The sequence below is a fragment of the Thamnophis elegans genome, chromosome 11, assembly GCF_009769535.1.
Source record: "Thamnophis elegans isolate rThaEle1 chromosome 11, rThaEle1.pri, whole genome shotgun sequence".
In the NCBI taxonomy this organism is placed as follows: Eukaryota; Metazoa; Chordata; class Lepidosauria; order Squamata; family Colubridae; genus Thamnophis; species Thamnophis elegans.
Genome location: NC_045551.1, coordinates 70,665,323 through 70,683,201, shown reverse-complemented (window position 1 = coordinate 70,683,201; position 17,879 = coordinate 70,665,323). Strand labels below are relative to the sequence as shown.

Genomic DNA, 17,879 nt, shown 5'->3' with positions numbered 1-17,879 from the left:
CGAAGGCCGGGAAGGCAGCGCCCAACCCTCCGCCTCCTCCGCCTCGCAGGAGGTTCGGCCTGCTAAGCTGCCCCCATCCCTTCTCCCGGGGCTCCTGGGGGACAGCGCGGCCTCCCCTCCGCCTGGGGGGCCCTGCCGTCTCCCCCGGCCGCCTTCCGGAATCGGCTGCTTCCCCTCCATTCTCCCCGGTTCCTTAACCGCCGGGCTGCCTCGGGGCTCCATGGGGGGGGGGTCCTTTTGAATTGCCAGGCAGCGCCCCTCCCCCCTCTGCAAGCCCCCCCCCCCGGCTCAGATCAAAGGAATTGAGAAACAGGCGAATGTCGGTTCTCTCTCTCTCTCTCTGAGAACCTCATGATTATCAAAAGCAGAACAATACAAAGTATGTGAGTTAATTTAAATTATGCATTTTATGCTTGATTCATAATCGGACGGCGAATTGGGAGTCTGGGAGTTCCAGTTTTGCCTTAAGGAAAAAGCCAGCAAGGGGGGGGGGTGTAGGGCCAGTTAGGGCCTTAGGAAAAAGGAAGCAGAGGCCAAAAGGCTGCCAAGGAAACTAGGGCGATTTGTCCCAACAGTTGTGCATATTTTGAAAGCACGAAATATGATATGGATTGAAAAGCTCAGGCAGGTGCCTGGGCAATTCCGAAAAGGTGCGAGGTTCACCTTCCATATCCCCGTGATTCCCATCGTTCATCCAGGTTAAACGGCTGCTGCTTCATTGTTTGGGAACTTTTAGTATATTGTACATGTTCCGATTTCACAGCAAATTCTGTCGACGATTGAATTATAAATGGGATGAGTTGTAGGCTGTAATTAATCTGGAGTCTCGTGTTATTTATTTTTATTTTTTATCCTGTATTTATTGCTTTGTAAATAATTCGAGACAGAGAACATATCCACTGACACATCTTCCTCCTCCTATTTTCCCCACAACAACCCTGTGAGGTGGGCTGGGCTGCAAGAGAGAGTGGGACTGGCATTCCTGACTAAGGCAGGACTAGAACTCTCCTCCTCCTGGTTTCTAGCCTGCTGCCCCCCTCCTTTGGACCAAACTGGCCCCAAAAGATTTGGAGAACACTCCTGTGTTACCTGGATTAAATAAAATATCATTTATTTTGAAACATTTAGCCGGTTTGCTCAGTTGAAAAAGTTTCAAAAGTGTCTTAGAAAGATTAAAAGCCTTGCTCTCAAGTCTACAGTGTAAGAGTCACAGAATGAAACAGATTGGGAGGAAAAAAGAAAAAGTAGTAATTTGCCTGTGCCACATTAGACGGATCGTCAAGCTTTCTGTGTGGCATTCATCCCCTCAGTGTCACACACCTGCCAGTCAAAAGGTGAATTGCCAAGCAAAATGTATTAGGGACTTGAACCTTGCGAAGTGAACCAAGTGATGGGGATTTCCCTTCTTCAAAATTCTAGAAATAAAGTTTTTGTAGAACGGAGTGTCCCTAGGATGATGGGATTAAAGGAGGAATGGTAGTCTCAAATAACTTCCAAGTCATTAAGGCTGAGATGTGGCTTCTTCCAGATTTTGATCAGGCAAACCTTTTTTTAAAAAAGAAGGAATCGGCTCGGAAGAAAAACCCTGAGTTTTGAATTTCACATTGGTGCACAGAGCTGGCAGCCGGCCCACTGAGCCAAGCCCAGCCTCTGCCAACCTCCCTCTCTTCTGGCAGGCAGGTGTGCCAGCTGTGCTCTTGAGCAGGGCTGAATTCCCATTTTCTGGTGTCTTTATAAATTGCAATAAATTGGTTTGGGTTTGTCAGGTGAACTGAGCCAGTTGCCTCTTATTCATAAAACATAGTTAAGCCGTGGTGTTTACTTGGACTGACCTCACTGTCTATGGGGAGGGGGGGGTGGAGGCAGATGCCCTGCAGAAGACACTTCTAAATGGGTGGATTTTGAGTGCGTACACATCAAATCAGGAGGGCCACACAGATGCAAACCCTTAATATCACAACACACGGTGCATAATTTGTTCCTCGCCTCCAGGCACCTATGCCTCTTAATTTACACTGAGTTGATCTCCGTCCCTTGTTATTCTAAACAAAAAGGAAGATGCATTGGCAATGTTAATATAAAAACAGAATTAACAGCCAGGTCTTCATTATGCTAGATAAACGGCATTCTGATTTTCAGTTGAAGCTTCACATCCAGAGCCAAATAACATCTAGGACTGCATCCAAATTCAATTATCTTCTTCGGGAAACCGGTGTCATCTAGAGGAAGCTGTTACCTTCACAATTCCTTTCCCTGGATTCAATTCCAATTTTCCTTTGTTTATCAAATTTGCAGACTGTCATCCCACTCTCGGAATGGCATTATTCAACCAGATGGGGATTGATACCTCACTATAAGGTTTGTGTGTTTGAGGCTTCTCTTGATGTGTGAACCTGGCCATTGTAACTTACCAGCCACGGCTGATTCCTTGACATAACCCTTTATTTAAAGTGTGACTAGACAAACTGCAAACTGGCTGTCATGGAGCCTTTATAACCAACAGCAAATGTTCCTGGAGTGAAAACGCAGATGATGAAGGGGATTGTACCTTGCCAGGGATTATGATCAGCTCCTGAAGGAGAAGCAGCAGAAGCTGCTCCCAGCACTGTGGCCTGAAATGGGCTTGCCCAAGAGAGGTTGACTCACTGCTGTCAGAAATTGTCATGAAAATACAGTCTTGACCACCACCGCAATGCACAGATAGCAACAGCCCTTAAATTTGTATACCGTTTTACAGTCTAAAGCGCACATCGCATGGACATGGTTCTATCCCGCTGGGTGCAGAACAGCCACCATGTCTTGACTTAAGGAGGCAAAGTCAGAAGAAAGCAACGCTAGAGGGATGGAGGGGAAGGAGGGGCAGAGGACCGGAGGGGTGGAGTCAAAACAGGATCCAGCCTACAATCCCTAAGTGGCCACAAGAGAGCTAAGCCCAGCTCCCCCTTAATTTCGCTGGCCCTTCTCTAACTCCAAACAGGTGCCGGCGGTTAGTTGAGAAGATTCCTATGCACAGGGCGTTTAGCAATGAACCATGATTGGATGTGATCCTTTGCATCTAGCAACAGACAACAGCAAGTGCTGCATGCCAGGCCACCAACTCCTACTCCCTACTACATGAACAGTGGACATTGCAAACAACTGACCATCCAGCAAGGCTTCGATCAGGCTTTGTCTCGGATGGAACGGGGATTTAACCGGCTGTGAAATGATCAATAGGATCATTTGTGCCAGAGCTCCTGAAATGGCACAGAGGGAGACTAACAAGCACCCGGGGCAGGAAGCGTTTAATTGATGTCCAGCCCAAGTGACTGGGAAATGCTATTGGACGGTGGCCCAAAGGGTTTCCAATGGGAAATTTCTACCAATCAACAGATTAAATTAAACGGCCGCAGAGGGCATGTCAGGGATTGGGCTGCAGGCCGTTTTGGATCCATGCATTTAAACCGAAACGGCTTCAAACTTCTCCTTTGCACAGACAGCCCTGCTCATCTTCTGAGATCTGGCTACAGAGGTAAAATCTATGGCATCTTTTTATTTCCGCTTTCCCCAAAGCAGAATGCTCAGCAACTGACTCATATTTATGACGGTCACATGTTTGCGACCTTCTGAGAAGCAGTCAATGGGGAAGCCAGATTCACTTAACAACAGGGTTACTAACTTACCGACTGCAGTGATTCATTTAACAACTATGGCAGGGAAGCTCATAAATTAGGGCAAAATTGACAACAAATATTTTGCTTAGCAACAGAAATTTTGGACTCTATTGTGGTCATAGGTTGAGGACTACCTATATATATATATATTTAAAAGCTAAAACTCAGAATGCAGAGTTTAGCAAAGACTAGAAAAGCCCCAAGCTGGATTTTTTCAAATAAGGAACCTGTTTAATGAAGATGGGAAAATGGAACCAAAAAGAAAAAGAAAAAGGCAGAATGACTCACCTCTTATTTTGTTCGTCCTCCTTTTGAAAGAAAACCTCTTGTGGAGAGCAAGCGAAAGTGGCTGGATCAATGGAAACATGATCAAGGGCTATTGTACCTTTTATTTTATATTTATTGCATTGCTCTTTTAGGATCAGTCTAGGTAGTGGGAAAACTCCAGGGGGGGTTGGCAGAATCTGGCTGTATTGTATCTATGAAATCCTGAAGGCCTGGGGCGGCATCGGGATGTCCTGGTCTTCCAAAAGGACCAGTGCTCATTCTGAGATGGACAGATCTGAACACAAGGGGTCACTGCCAGAGGCCGGCCAGCCTGGGCTGTTCCGTAGTCCCATTATCTTTAGAAATTACAGTAGGCACGTTTCGTGGATGGGAAAATCTGTGGGTATAATATACTGCAGAGCCATTTCAGTCAACATCCAGCAAAACCCTCTGTAACTTCTTGATGAGCTGGCTAGTGAAGCTTGGCTGGGAGGGCTTCCCCTCTCGCTTGATGGAGGTGAAGGATTGGCTCCTCCTGCTACGCAGATGCAATTTCAAAAACCCCTAATTTTAAAACTTCACCCTCCTCACACAGAAACATTGCAATCAATCCAATTGAGTGAAGAAATCTGAACCTATCTAAGAGATGAGCCAACTGAGCAATACTTACTTTTCTGGCAACATTTTAAATAAATGCATTTAAGATTCCTTAAACAAGGTTGTGGTTCCTGCTCTTTTAATAGCTGCAACATTGTTGTACAAAAAAAACAGTGCTATTCAACCACTTAGTAGTTGAATTATTGGGAGGGGGGAGAAGGAGCCTGCCCTCCTATTTTTAACCCTGCCATGATCTGCAATTTCTCCAAAGAGTAGCTAAAAGATTTGATCCAGACTTTCTCCTCCTTCTCACGCTGATTTCAGCATCCTAGTTGTCGTCCCCCCCCTTCTTGCATAGAAGCAAGCAATTATCCAAGTATTTAATCTCCGTTTTCTATTTCTAAAAACAGAATTGCCATTTTATGCAGCCCCACAGCTCCTTTCTCGTGAAAATGGGAATGTTATATTACCGATACAAGCAAATGCAGATTATTACTACAGAGGATTAAAAATAAATAAAAAGGCTAGGCAAGCTATACCTGGATTGGTGGCCAAAAGAAAATCGCGGAATTTGGATCCCTGGATCTTTTCAGGCCTGATGTGGTAGCCCTCAGGGACCCGAAATCCAACTCCTGAAATGCAGTTTTCATTTCTTCCAGGCTTTCAAGCTTTTTTTTCTTTCTGCAATTAACTTAGCCGCCCCGGGTTTTTTTCACCTTCAGAAGTGAAAGTGGACATTGACCTGAACTGGGACTTTTGAGAATATTGTAGTAATAATAGAAGAGTGAAGCATAGTCTAAAAATATTGCTAAAGCCAGAATCAGAATCATTACTGTTGAAATATGAAGAATTCATAAAATATCTATGCTTCTCAACAACAACAACAACAAAAAAGAATGTATGAATTGGAACATCGCAACCCAAAGTCAGGATCTCAGATCTTTATTTTAAAAAGTGTATTTCCCCAGGACTGGAGTGTTTGTACATCTACACACACACACAAACGTACACATACACTCACAGAAACCCATTTCTTGGAAAAGAAATGCTACACAGATAATGTCTATGATGCGCTGATAACGGAAGAACAGTTCAGCTAAAATGGTTGGGAGATGAATGACAAATTGCTCAGGGCACCAAGGGCGGGAGAACGAACTTCCACAGAGCTGCAAGGAAAAGGGGAAAACTGGAAACCTTCCCAGGCCTTGTTCACGAGCGTCTAAAGCAGGGGTGTCAAACTCACGGCGTCACGGCATTCTCACCTGACGTATCGGGACTTTTCTCCCCTTTGCTAAACCGGGCGTGGGCAGCGGACAGCGGGCAGTTAGGCGTTTGGCCCGCGGGCCGGGAGTCTGACAACCCCGGTCTAGAGGTTCTACCTAAGTGAAACCTCCTTCCCTCAAGTGAAGAAGCCCAATTGCCTGGCTGATCATTTTTGAAACGGTTCCCTGTTCAGTCAATTAACTATTATATATAGTATTGAAAAAGAAAGCTTCTGGAAAAGTCCATCGTTGTCCCTCCCGTTCTTCCTCCTTTCCCCTGGGAATTACCTTGCAACTCCTGACGACACAAGGTGAGGTCCGGTGGGCATCCGGCAGGACAATCTCATACCAATATCCCCCCCCCCCCACCGTCAGTTTCAGAAGCAGTCAAATTCACATGCTGGCACCCTTTCCTCTCCCGAGAGTAGTTTGAGAAGCCAGGGGTGGGGTGGGGTCCCGCGGGGCTCAGTTCAGGGCATTGGCGGCTAAACAGTCACATAAGGTTCTCTTCTCCACTTTGAAAAGCAGCGTCTCCGTCTGTGGGGAGGGGAAGAGAACAGGGGACAAAGCAGGTGAGTCAATCTCTCATTGCAGCCCCTCCCAGATACATACAAACCAAGTGCAAGAGAAAAAGGCATGCCACATGATTCTAAAACTCTCCTTTACGCTTAGTTTAAGACAAATCTTGCCACGCTACACAAAAAACGTGGCTGTCCTTACTTTAACTATGGTTATCTAACAATGCAGCAGAACTACCGACTAATTGCTACTTTCCTGTTGGGGTGGGGAGATGACTAAAAGGCTATTAAACTTCCCCTTCAGTCTCCTGTCCCTTCCAGTGGATGAGAAGCCGTGTAAAAGCCTCCCTGATCACTAAGCACAGCTTCTAACGGCTGGATCAGAAGAACCCCTGGATGGTTTGGCTTTTCCGCTTTATCTGAAAATATCCAGAGGGGCAGAGAGTGATGCTTTTCTAAATAATCAGATCTGCAGGCTCCCCTCTCGGCTCTGAGTTGGCAGGAAACAATGGCCAAGTCCCAGCAGCCGAGCTTTCCAGGGCCCCTGTGACCCTCGTCTGTGGGGTGCTTTCAGGGCCAGGACCGGTCAGTTCCTCGGTCTGACAGCAGCCAGCAAGAAGAACTGGAATCCGAGGGGAGGGGCTGGGCAAGTGGTGCCCAGGAGGGGGAGGGAGGGAGGGGGGCTGAATCAGTTTTCCAGTTGCCCGGCTGATGGTCATGAGGCAGAGGAGGGACGTGGGGTGAGTCAAGGGGGAGCTCCGTGGCTCCATTTCATTGCCGATCCCTCCTCAGCCTCCCTCTCAGCCAGGTGATATTCAGAGACTGCCGTTTTCCAAGCTGGGGGTCAGCTCTGCGTTCAGAAACAGTCCATGCATGGTGAACTCTACGGGGGCTGCAAGAACCTCTGCAGGCTCCCTTCCTCCTCCCAACTTGCCTGGGCCTTTAACCCCCATTGCAAGGGGGTGGCAATGGGTGTGGTTAGAGCATCCAGCGGAAAATACAGATTGGGACTGGAGAAGAGAAAATGGCAGGAGAGGCCAAAAGAGGCAAGGAGGGCCGGGTCAGTGTTCTGACCCAGCTCCCCAAACACGGCAAACCCTCTGGGGTTGAAGCAACAATTTCTTTATGAGGAGCGCCAGCAGCCCCGGCACAAAGGGTCCCTCTCGCTGCAGGCTAAGACGTCCGTCTGTCCGAGAGATGAATAGTTGTCTGCCCCATCTCCACCCCCTGCCTTTTATCCCCAGGCCTAGGGTGGGGCTTCATTAACGGCGGTGGCTCTTCTGCCCCAAGGACCGGGCCCTAGGTTTCCACTGCCCTCCTCTCCTCTGCCTTCTGCATGTCAGGCACTGGGCCCAGCTGTTCCTCCGCTTCCTCATCAGCCACCTCCAGAATACAGAGCTCTTGAGTCTCCAATTGAGGGCTGAGGGACAGCCCAGGCTCCGCCTCTTGTCTGTATCTCTGACAGTTCCATTCCCTCTTCCCCTTTGGAGCGCTCAGGTTGCCTTGAGGCTTACCCTGACTCCCATGCCTCCTCCTCCTCCTCTGATTCAACTGCTGGAGGGGCTGGCGGCTGGCAGGGCAGCCACCGGAGGGGAGGCAGCATGTTTGTAACAGCCTAGAGTGGCCAATGGGAGCCGGGCAGGTGCATCTCGCCACATCATCACCAAGGTGACCAATGAGGGTCAGCAAACTCGGGAGAAGAAAACTACTTTCGATCTGACCCGGTCAAAGATCAGACAAAGGGGAAATTATGAACATAGAGTTAAGTTCTTTAAAAACAGCCAGCAACATGTCCTGGTGTCCTGAGGTCTGGGAAGATGAGCCCTGATGAACTACCTTTACTCTTCAGAACTTGACTGCACAACCCTGAGCTGCAGAAAGAGGGGGAGGGGGTTCCCCAAGGCTCTGGGCCCTGGGCTCAATGGATCTTCTGCCACCTCCTAGAACCCTGACACTCATCACATTTCCTGCAGCCCTTATCGACGGAAGCCGGCTATCTCTCTTCAGTCTCTGTGCTCTGTGTGTTAACGACAACGAAAGTTGCTTCGAAACAAGATGGGTGGGCCAATGAATTAAATAATAAATAAATATCATACTCGTGAATCTAAATTGTACGCCGTCTTCTTTAAATCTTGCAAAGCCCTCTGCATGAATTCAAAGGCATGGCAGTCAACGCAGGGACGACCTAGAAGTGGGTTTCAATGGAAACATTTAAAGAAAATGAAATGTTACAGAACGTGTGCAAAGGTCCACAGCGAGCACAGGGAGTCAGCCTGTGGCATTTGGCTAATCTCCGAATCAGAAGAACACCCCTCAAAAAAGGCAGAGGCTCAGAACAGACCCCTTGGTTGGGACTTCCACATGGCAGTTATGGCAACATTGCCAGAAGGAGCACCCATACAATGCATTTTAACTTTCCTGGCTCTTCAGTGGTGGAAAGCTCTTTCTCCCAAATTCTGGAAACAGCCTTTGGCTTAACACAGGAGAAGTATTACAATACCTCTGGTAGAACTTTTGTTTTAAAAGTTCCTATAAAATATCACAATCAAAGCTAGACAATAAAAAAGCTAGACACATTTCTGCAAAGTTAATACTACAAACATTTGGAGACAGATACCATCAAAAAGAGGGAGAACCTATACAATGCCTAGACAAGGCCAGAATAAACATGCATTTTTACCAAACAGAGCAGCTTAAAAAAGTTCACTTTGGTGGATTAATATGGCCTGGAAAAAGAACTGGAAGATGGAGGCTGAGATAAACGAGGGACTTGATCACTGAAGGATCACCGAGCCTGTAAAGATAAAGTGAGGAAAGCTAAGGCTCACAATGAAGAAAGGCTTGCCACAAAAGTAAAAAGTAACAAAAAAAGCTTCTTCCAACATGTTAAAAACAAGAAAAAGGTTAAGGAAACAATTGGTCCATTGCTGGGAGGAAGTGGCAAGAAGGTGACAAGCAACAGGGAGAAAGCAGAACTATTTAACTCATTTTTTGTATCTGTCTTTACACAAAGGGATAAAACAGTCCAACCTATCAAAAACAGCGCCACAAAAATCAGATTAGGAACACAAGTTGAAATAGGGAAGAAAATGTTAAGTGAGCACCTGTCTACCCTAGACGAGTTCAAATCACCAGGACCGGATGGATTACACCCCAGGGTTCTGAAGGGACTGGCAGACGAGATCTCAGAACCACTGAACTATGTCTTTCAGAGATCCTGGAGCACCGGGGAATTACCAGAGGACTGGAAAAGAGCTGATGTGGTTCCCATCTTCAAGAAAGGGAAAAAAACAGATCCAGAAAACTACAGACCTATCAGCCTGACCTCAATACCAGGAAAGATTCTGGAAAAGATAATCAAGCAACAAATTAGGGAACACCTAGAAGCAAACAAAGTAATAGCTAAAAGCCAACAAGGGTTTGTCAAAAACAGATCATGCCAGACTAATCTTATTGCATTCTTTGACAAAGAGACAAAATTAGTGGACCAGAGGAATGCCGTCGATATAGTTTACTTGGACTTCAGTAAGGCATTTGATAAAGTAGACCATAACCTACTACTAGATGAAGTAGAAGAATGGGGGTTGGACAGCATCACCACCAGATGGATTCGTAACTGGCTGACCAACCGCACTCAACGTGTCGTCCTCAATGGAACTGCATCTACATGGAGGGAATATGCAGTGGAGGACCCCAAGGCTGTTTTAGGCCCAGGACTCTTCAACATCTTCATCAATGATCTGGATGAGGGAATAATTGGGGATCTCATCAAATTTGCAGATGACACCAAGCTGGCAGGAATAGCCAACACTCCAGAAGACAGGCTTAAGATACAGAAGGATCTTGACAAACTTGAACATAGGGCACTATCTATTAAAATGAAATTCAATGGTGGAAAGAGTCAGGTTCTACATTTAGGGAAGAAAAGCGAAATGCACAGGTACAGTATAGGTGGTACCTTGCTCAATAGTAGTAACTGTGAGGGGGATCTTGGAGTCCTAGTGGACAACCATTTAAATCTGAGCCAGCTGTGTGCAGCAGCTGCCAAAAAGCCAACACAGTTCTAGGCTACATAAACAGAGGGATAGAAACAAGATCACGTGAAGGATCAATACCACTTTATAAGGCCTTGGTAAGGCCACACTTGGAATATCTGCATCCAGTTTTGGTCGCCATGATGTAGAAAAGATGTGGAGACTCTGGAAAGAGTGCAGAGAAGAGCAACAAAAATGATTAGGGGACTGGAGGCGCAAACATATGAAGAACGATTGCAGGAACTGGGCATGGCTAGTTTAATAGAAAGAAGGACCAGAGAAAACATGATAGCAGTCTTCCAATATCTCAGGGGTTGCCACAAAGAAGAGGGAGTCAAGCTATTCTCCAAGGCACCTGAAGGTAGAAAAAGAAGCAATGGGTGGAAACTAATCAAGGAGAGAAGCAACTTAGAACTGAGGAGACATTTCCTGACAGTGAGAACAATCAATCAGTGGAACAGCTTGCCTCCATAAGTTGTGAATTCCCCAACACTGGATGTTTTTAAGAAGATGTTGGATAGCCATTTGTCTGGAACGATATAGGGAGGGGGTTGGACTAGAAGACCTCCAAGGTCCCTTCCAACTCTGCTACTGTAAGTTAATGACTGAAGGGAAAGGGATTTTGGTTGAATGCATTTCAGTTAAGATCTGCTCACAAGTTCCAACCTTCTATTATTTTATCAAGCAAGAAATGAAACAGGAAGTACGCTTTGCTACACTCTCAAATACCTTATACAACATTTTTCTTCTACAACCCCTACTTTCCTGAGAATCTTTCGGTGAGGATTTGGATTCTGAATTTGTGACTCTGCTTTTTCTGCCATAAAACTGCCTGTCAATCCACCTGAGCATGTCGTCAGGAAGTAATTACAGAAATAGTTCACAGATGGTACAATATTTCTTTGATGGTGCATTATACTAATCAAAATATTTTTAGATTGGGCTGGAAGTGGTTTGTAATCAAATTAGTGCCTCTGGTGGCAATCCATAACCATTGCATGAATTAAAAAAAACACCAATAAAGCAGAAAAATCATGCCGAAAAGCTTGACCATTCTTCTTTGGCCTCCCCAAGACATTTAAAAAGTTGCAATGACAAAAAAATCAATTAGCAATTTTATAATGTGCAGATTTCAATTCCTGGAACTCCCTCACCAATATGGCTGGAGAACTCTGGGAAGTGAGCTCCACACTCCTTCAAACTGTAAAGGTTTAGAAACACGACTCTGGAGTACAAGTAAGTTTCCAAACTACTGGTAGCACAAGGAAGCTTTTCTTTCCCGTGTGCTAACTCTGATTCAGGAAAGAAATACAGGTAGTCCTCAACTTACAACAGTTCATTTAGCAGCAAAACAAATTTATATTGTGCGCAAGGTAACTGCAGTCTGTGATCCAGCTTGAGACCAAAGATGGCAGGTGCACCTGGAAGGTTTGTGTGTGCATAAACAACAACACTGGGGGTGCAATAGGTGGGGTGTAGTTGTTGGCTTGTTTAGAAGGACCCTGTCTTTGCAAACCGAGGTTCACCCCAGAACTGCACACAGGGGTCCCTGCTGCTGCTGTGTTGATCTGAGAGGAGAGATGAAGTTTCATACTTACTTTCAGGAGGAATCGCTGTTCCTGATTCTTCCTCAGCCGCAGCAGCCTTCATAGAAATCAGCCCCGTCATCAGAAGCAAAGGGGCCAAAAGTACCACCTTCCTCGCGCAAACAGTGAGCATCTTGCTAGTTAATCCTTCCTCCTTCCTAGGAGAAAAAAGGAAAGGTGATGGATAACAGAGATCCTTTGAAGCTGAAGCTGTAATTTGGCTGAATGAGATTTTTTTCCAGCAATCCACGTGAGTCAAAATTACAAAATTAAGAAATTGTAAATCAATACCACATTCTTACTATCTGACACAATGAATTAAATTATCTTTAGCGACACCTTTTCTCATGAAATCTGTGCAATTGGTAGAAATAGAAGACAGAATGAATAATAGAATGTTATTAAATAAAAGTAAGCAGTAATAACAGAAGCAAGAAGTAATAATACCAAGAGGTTTCTTAAAAGAAAAGTGGTGAAGTATTTTCCTGAGGACTGTAATATTTCCATTCTACTCTCTCTACATATACCACTGTCAAGGGAGGAGATAATTTCAAATTGTAACACTTCAGCTCCTAAGAGCAGCAGTGTCCCAGGAGCATTCACAGTGGCATGGTCAAAAAAGTCAAGATGGTCACTGTGCCTGCACATACAAACCACATCTCAACCCCAAAGCTGGTTCTTGGCCCAAAAGAGATGGACCAGAAGGCAGAACCTCTGCTGCAAAATATTCCGGTCAAAATCTGCATTTATAACCATCTGTTATTTGGTTCTACAACTTTAGAATAGGTTGCAACAGGGAGCAGAGTAAAAAACACAGGGAGGTAATGATATACATGAAGCCATCTAACCCCAGAATTTCAGCAGAACGCTGTGACATTTTACAATGTTCTCAAAATAATGTGACATCAATCGCAATCTTTGAGATATGATTCAGCAACCACTCTTGATCCCTGTAAGGGAGGGAGATTGCATAGCTGTGGGGTTTCATAGCCTTAAACCATGAAGCATTGCTATGGAGAGTCGGGATATTTGTGTACAATTAACTCAAGAAATTACATAAGAATGCAGACTAAATATGCATAGCGGGAAAGAGCATTATTTCGTCTTTCAGAAGTCAGCCAAAATTGTGACACCTCAACAAAACATCTTTTGCCCACAATGATCCCACAGCACCAATAAAAGCAAAACCATTTTCTACTTAAAAATAAAAGGTTTTATTAGTGCCCATCTTTCCATTCCCCCCCTATTATCCACACATGAACACTGTATTCCGATGTGGTGATCAGAATGGGTTTTTATAACCATTTAAAATGCCTGGATCAGAAATGTGCAGAGAATCTTCATTTCTGCCCTTGTAGTAGCTATGGTAGCAGAAAGTGTCCCCCCCCCCCATGTCCCCTTCTGACAGCTGCCAGAGGGGGCTTCCCTCTTGCTGAAGTGAGCCCAGGTCTTCTCTTTCACCAAAGCGAAGCGTTGCCTAATCTCCAGCCCAGGGTGGTTCATCAGAACAGCCTCTCGTCCAGACAAGGACTTGAGAAATCACCTGTTCTCCACCCAGGACCTGGCGACTGCTGTGGGGGGGGTGTCCAAACCACGCACCCCAGCAGAGTGGAGGACACATGGCCGCAACACAGGGCACGGCCCCTCTGCAGCTAGCTCGGACCTCAGGGAATTCCAACAAAGGAAAGATAGAAATACCTGCTCTCTCTCTCTCTCTCTCTCCCTTGTCTTTGTGATGGCTGCTCTGAATGGCTGCCGCGGCTGCTGTAGCGCAAGATGTGCAGTGCTGCCTTTGAGCAGGCGCACAGCGGCTCTTTATTCTTTCCCAAAGGATCTGCCATGGCAACCATGCAGAGCCCCAGACTCACAATGGCCTCGCTTCCCCTGTTGAGTTACAAAGGGATGGCTTTTAGCACATCCCTTAGTCTTTTAGTGTGCAGCGTAAAAAAAAAGTATTATGGCAGGGGAAACAGGAACATGTGCATGACGCAGATGCCTCTGCGAGTGATCGCTTCTTCAGATGCAAAGGAAATCGAGCATGATTACCAATGGGGAAAGGGAGACACAAGGAATTATCTATAGCTAATATCTGAGATTAGTTCACTGACGGACATTCCTGGCCTGATTAAAATGTAACATGATGTGAGAAGTAGTCTTAACTTTTTTACTCCATTAAAGCTCCAGCTATAACCCCAGTTCACCTTTCTTTTCCATGAAATTTTCATACCTTTTCAATAGCCACTCGGGCGTAGAATGATTGGATGAGCCCAGAGGTTCCCACGGTGGGTTTTGGAACCACAAGGGCTCTTTCTGGGCACTACGGGGTTAGCAATTGCACTTAAGATTTACGGTATGTACTGCTTTTTCAAAGCGGTTTACAAAGTCAGCCTATTGCCCCCAACAATCTGGGTCCTCATTTTACCGGCCTCGGAAGGGAGTCAACCTTGAGCCAGTCAGGATCGAACTTCTGGCAGTGGGCAGAGATTGCCTGCAACGCAGCCTTGTAACCACTGTGCCACCCGGGCTCTGTGGGATTAGCTTTGCTGGTTGTTTGCTTTATGTCGACTTTTCATCTTTCTTTTAATCGCTGCATTATGTATTGTTGGTATCCATCCATGTGTGTGTGTGTGTGTGTGTGTGTGTGTGCAGGGCAGGTTTTGCCTGCCTGAAACACACACACACACACAGGGATGGAGAAACATCATACCAGAAACATCTTTCCGGCCTAAACGGTCAGGACTCATTATGCAGCCTCATGAACTATGTGAGCCAGCTACTCCCACACCTGCCCCTTCTCCCCCCTATGCCATGCAGCTTGTAACTTTCGATTCCCCGTCTCCCCTCCCTCTGCTAGGTTGCAACTTTCTATTCCCCCTTTGCCCACCCTTTGCCATGATGTGATTTTCTATTGGTTTATTTGTAGAATGCTGTGATTTTTCATTAGCTATAGAGCCAAGGTGGCGCAGTGGTTAAATGCAGCACTGCAGGCTACTGCTAGATCAGCAGTTCAGCGGTTCAAATCCCACCGGCTCAGGGTTGACTCAGCCTTCCATCCTTCCGAGGTGGGTAAAATGAGGACCCAGATTGTTGGGGGCAATATGCTGACTCTCTGTAAACCGCTTAGAGAGGGCTGAAAGCCCTATGAAGCGGTATATAAGTCTACTGCTATTGCTATAGTTTACTTGTACCATGGTGTGATTATATATGCCTTCTGATACGCTCCTTTTCATGACGCTGTAACTAACTTTTCTAATAAAAGAGACCTTCGATGTTCATTCGAAGCTCGCTCATCCCGAGGAATTCTGCCTGGTGTTTTCCTTTCAATTCGGCCAAGGACACATGAGCGGCCCTCCAGTGTGGCAACAACGCCGCAATGGATCTGGGTTTTTCTCTGCAAAATCACCGGGTGGCTGAAAGTCAGGAAGTGTGAAGGATTCAAACTGGACCATCCCACGAGAGCTTTTGCAAAGAATCTGCACCTTTCTCCTCCACACAGGCAGTCCTCGACCCAGCCCAACATCTCTGTTGTTAAGCGAGACGTTTTTGGCCCATTTTACAACCTGTAGCCACAGTTGTTAAACAAATCTCTGCCGTCGATAGTAACATGGTTGTTAAGTGAAGCGGCTTCCCCATTGACTTTGCTTGTCAGGTGTTGTTGTATAACTCCTTGTGTAGGTGTGGTGGTCACCCATGGCCCAGTGCATAGCAGGGCACGCAGAGCCACGCTGAACCACACAGGAAAAAACAAACTCCTAAAAGACTTAACATCCTGATAGTTCACTCTAGATGTGCCTTACCCAACGACGCCCAGGATTTGACCATATATAGACAGAACTCCCCTGAGCAGTAGATTAGCAATTGTAGTTTGACAGGCTGTCTTAAATCACATGCTGATTGCTCCTCCTGCCTTTGTCCTATCTCAATAAAAGGGGCTCCCAGACCCCCAATCTGGGTCGCTCCATCCCGAGAAGAGCTCGTGTCCGTGTCTTTTCTCAACATTGGCCTCATGGGCGAACCACGGGTATTTCACAGTCAGGACGCTGCGATGGTCATAAGTATGAATCAGTTGCCAAGTGTCCGGATTTTGACCACGTGATCATGGGGCTGCTGTGAAGGGTCATAAATTACTTTTTTTTCATTATGGCTGCAACTTTGAACGGTCGCTATAAGTGAACGGGTGTAAGTCGAGGACTGCTTGTATAAACTTATGGCTGGCTGGGGAATCCTGCTCTGACTGAGGATTCCTCTTCCCCCCCATGAGGGTGAGGGTGGTAGCGGTGCTTCAGCCCAAAGGAGGCCGTGGCTGGCCTTGGGGGGGACTTCCTTGGCTGCTCCCCTCATCGCGGGTCGCCAGTCTTCCCCTCAGGAAAACCAGGGAAAGCCCCCGGATGGAGGAGATGCCGTTTCCCTCCTGGGGAGGGTTGGAGATAACACCGGGAGGGGACGGGGCGGCTCTTTCGGCGTTCTCCGCCGAGGCCCCACCTCCCCCCAGCCCAGCCCTTCCTCGCCCGAATCCCCGCAGGAGCCGCTTTCGCCGAGCGGCAGCCGCTGAGGAGAAAAACGGCCGGAGAGGGGGGGCCTCCATCTTGCCGTACGGGAAAGCCCGCCCGCGCGCGCGCAGAGGCCACGCCCCCTCCTTAACCCGGCCATTTCCCGCCCCCCCTCCGCGCGCGCGCCGCCATCTTGCGTTACGGACGGCCGCGCTTTGGGCCGGGTCCTCGCTGGGCGTCCCCCTCCCCCCTCCCTCCCTCCCTTAGGTGTCCTCGTGAAATGCCCGCCGCGCGCCTCGGCTGGGCCCCAAGATGGCGTCGATGCGGGAGAGCGACACCGGCCTGTGGCTGCACAACAAGCTGGGCTCAGCCGACGAGCTGTGGGCGCCCCCGAGCATCGCCTCGCTGCTCACCGCCTCGGTCATCGACAACATCCGCCTCTGCTTCCACGGCCTCTCCTCGCCCGTCAAGCTCAAGCTGCTCCTGGGCGTCCTCCACCTGCCCCGCCGCGCCGTCGACGAGGTGAGGCCGCCCCTCCTGAGGCGGATTCTCTTTCGGGGGTGGGGGGGCTCCCCGCCCTGGCCTCGTGGGGGGGGGCGCTCCTGTGTGTGTCGGTTGGAGGATCTGATCTCTCGGGGGGGGGGTAAGGTTGGGGGGGGGGTCTCAGCCGAGCCTTCCCGGTTGGGCAGCGGCCTGACTGACCCTCCTGCTCCGAGGCCTTGTGGGGGTTGAGGCCAAGACCCCACTGGCAGCCCTCGAAACACAACCGCCCGTTTAGTGACCGTTCAAAACTGCAACGGCTCTGAAGAAGGGAATTATGACCGATTTTCAAACTTAACGGCCGTTGTAGCAAAAAAAAAACACATAAAAACAAAAAAAACGGGTGATCAAAATTGGGACTCTTGGCGGCTGACTCCTATTTATGACGGCCAGAGTCTTTGTGACAAGCGAAGTCAATGGAGAAAGCTGGATTTGCTTAACAACCAATGTGACTAACTGAACAACTGTGCTGATTCACTTAACAACAGTGGCGGGAAAGGTCGTAAAACGGGGCACAGTTAACTTAATAACAGTCTTGCTTAGAAACGGAAACATTTTGGCCTCACCTGTGGTCGTAAGTCAAGGACCGCCTGCGTAAACGTGGATGCCCCCCAAGTGTTGATGGGCCCATCCGAAGGCCATTGGGGGCGGGTGGTTATTCGTAGTCCATCCTGTTCCTCAGCCCCTCCAGAGTCATCTTAAGGGCCAGGGGCTTCGTGAAGGGGGTGACCGGTGGAAGATCTGGGGGTCCCTGGGCTTCAGGGTCTCGTGCAACGAAAGGTGGTAAGGATCGACGTCTTCTGTGCTGTTCCTCCTTTTGTGGAGTGATCTCCTTTGCGGAGGAAATTTGGAGCAGGACCATCCGACGAACGGCAGCGCCTGGCTCTTTCCCTTGATTTGGGAGAAGCTCATGGCTCCGTGGAGGGGAGACC

General features: G+C 47.6%; 2 protein-coding genes across 3 annotated transcripts in view; one reads left to right on the top strand and one right to left on the bottom strand.

Annotated features, from left to right (window-relative positions):
- Positions 1-5,485: 5,485 nt before the first annotated feature.
- Positions 5,486-12,267, bottom strand: C11H4orf48 (chromosome 11 C4orf48 homolog). Its single transcript, XM_032226998.1, has 3 exons — positions 11,930-12,267; positions 8,394-8,482; positions 5,486-6,316 (listed from the first exon to the last, which is right to left on the bottom strand). Exons 1-3 carry the CDS (start codon positions 12,048-12,050, stop codon positions 6,245-6,247), a joined length of 282 nt encoding a protein of 93 aa, XP_032082889.1. The 5' UTR covers positions 12,051-12,267; the 3' UTR covers positions 5,486-6,244.
- Positions 12,268-16,581: 4,314 nt separating this feature from the next.
- The window catches only part of NELFA (negative elongation factor complex member A), a 56,546-nt gene continuing 55,248 nt past the window's right edge, over positions 16,582-17,879 (top strand). The window contains exon 1 of one of the 2 annotated variants that reach the window (XM_032226988.1): positions 16,582-16,929. In XM_032226988.1, coding sequence (XP_032082879.1) covers positions 16,720-16,929 — 210 coding nt within the window. In that variant the 5' untranslated portion in view covers positions 16,582-16,719. The remainder of the gene's footprint in view (positions 16,930-17,879) is intronic. The other variant, XM_032226987.1, reaches the window with a different exon arrangement.

Bases quoted from the DNA above. Each gene is read 5' to 3' on its own strand.
- C11H4orf48 (XM_032226998.1), bottom strand. From the start codon at position 12,050: ATGCTCACTGTTTGCGCGAGGAAGGTGGTACTTTTGGCCCCTTTGCTT. The intron at 8,483-11,929 runs GTAAGTATGAAA...ACCCACTTCTAG, and splicing joins AACAGCGATTCCTCCTGAAA to GTCGTCCCTGCGTTGACTGC. The intron at 6,317-8,393 runs GTATGATATTTA...CCCTCCCCACAG, and splicing joins CGTACAATTTAGATTCACGA to ACGGAGACGCTGCTTTTCAA.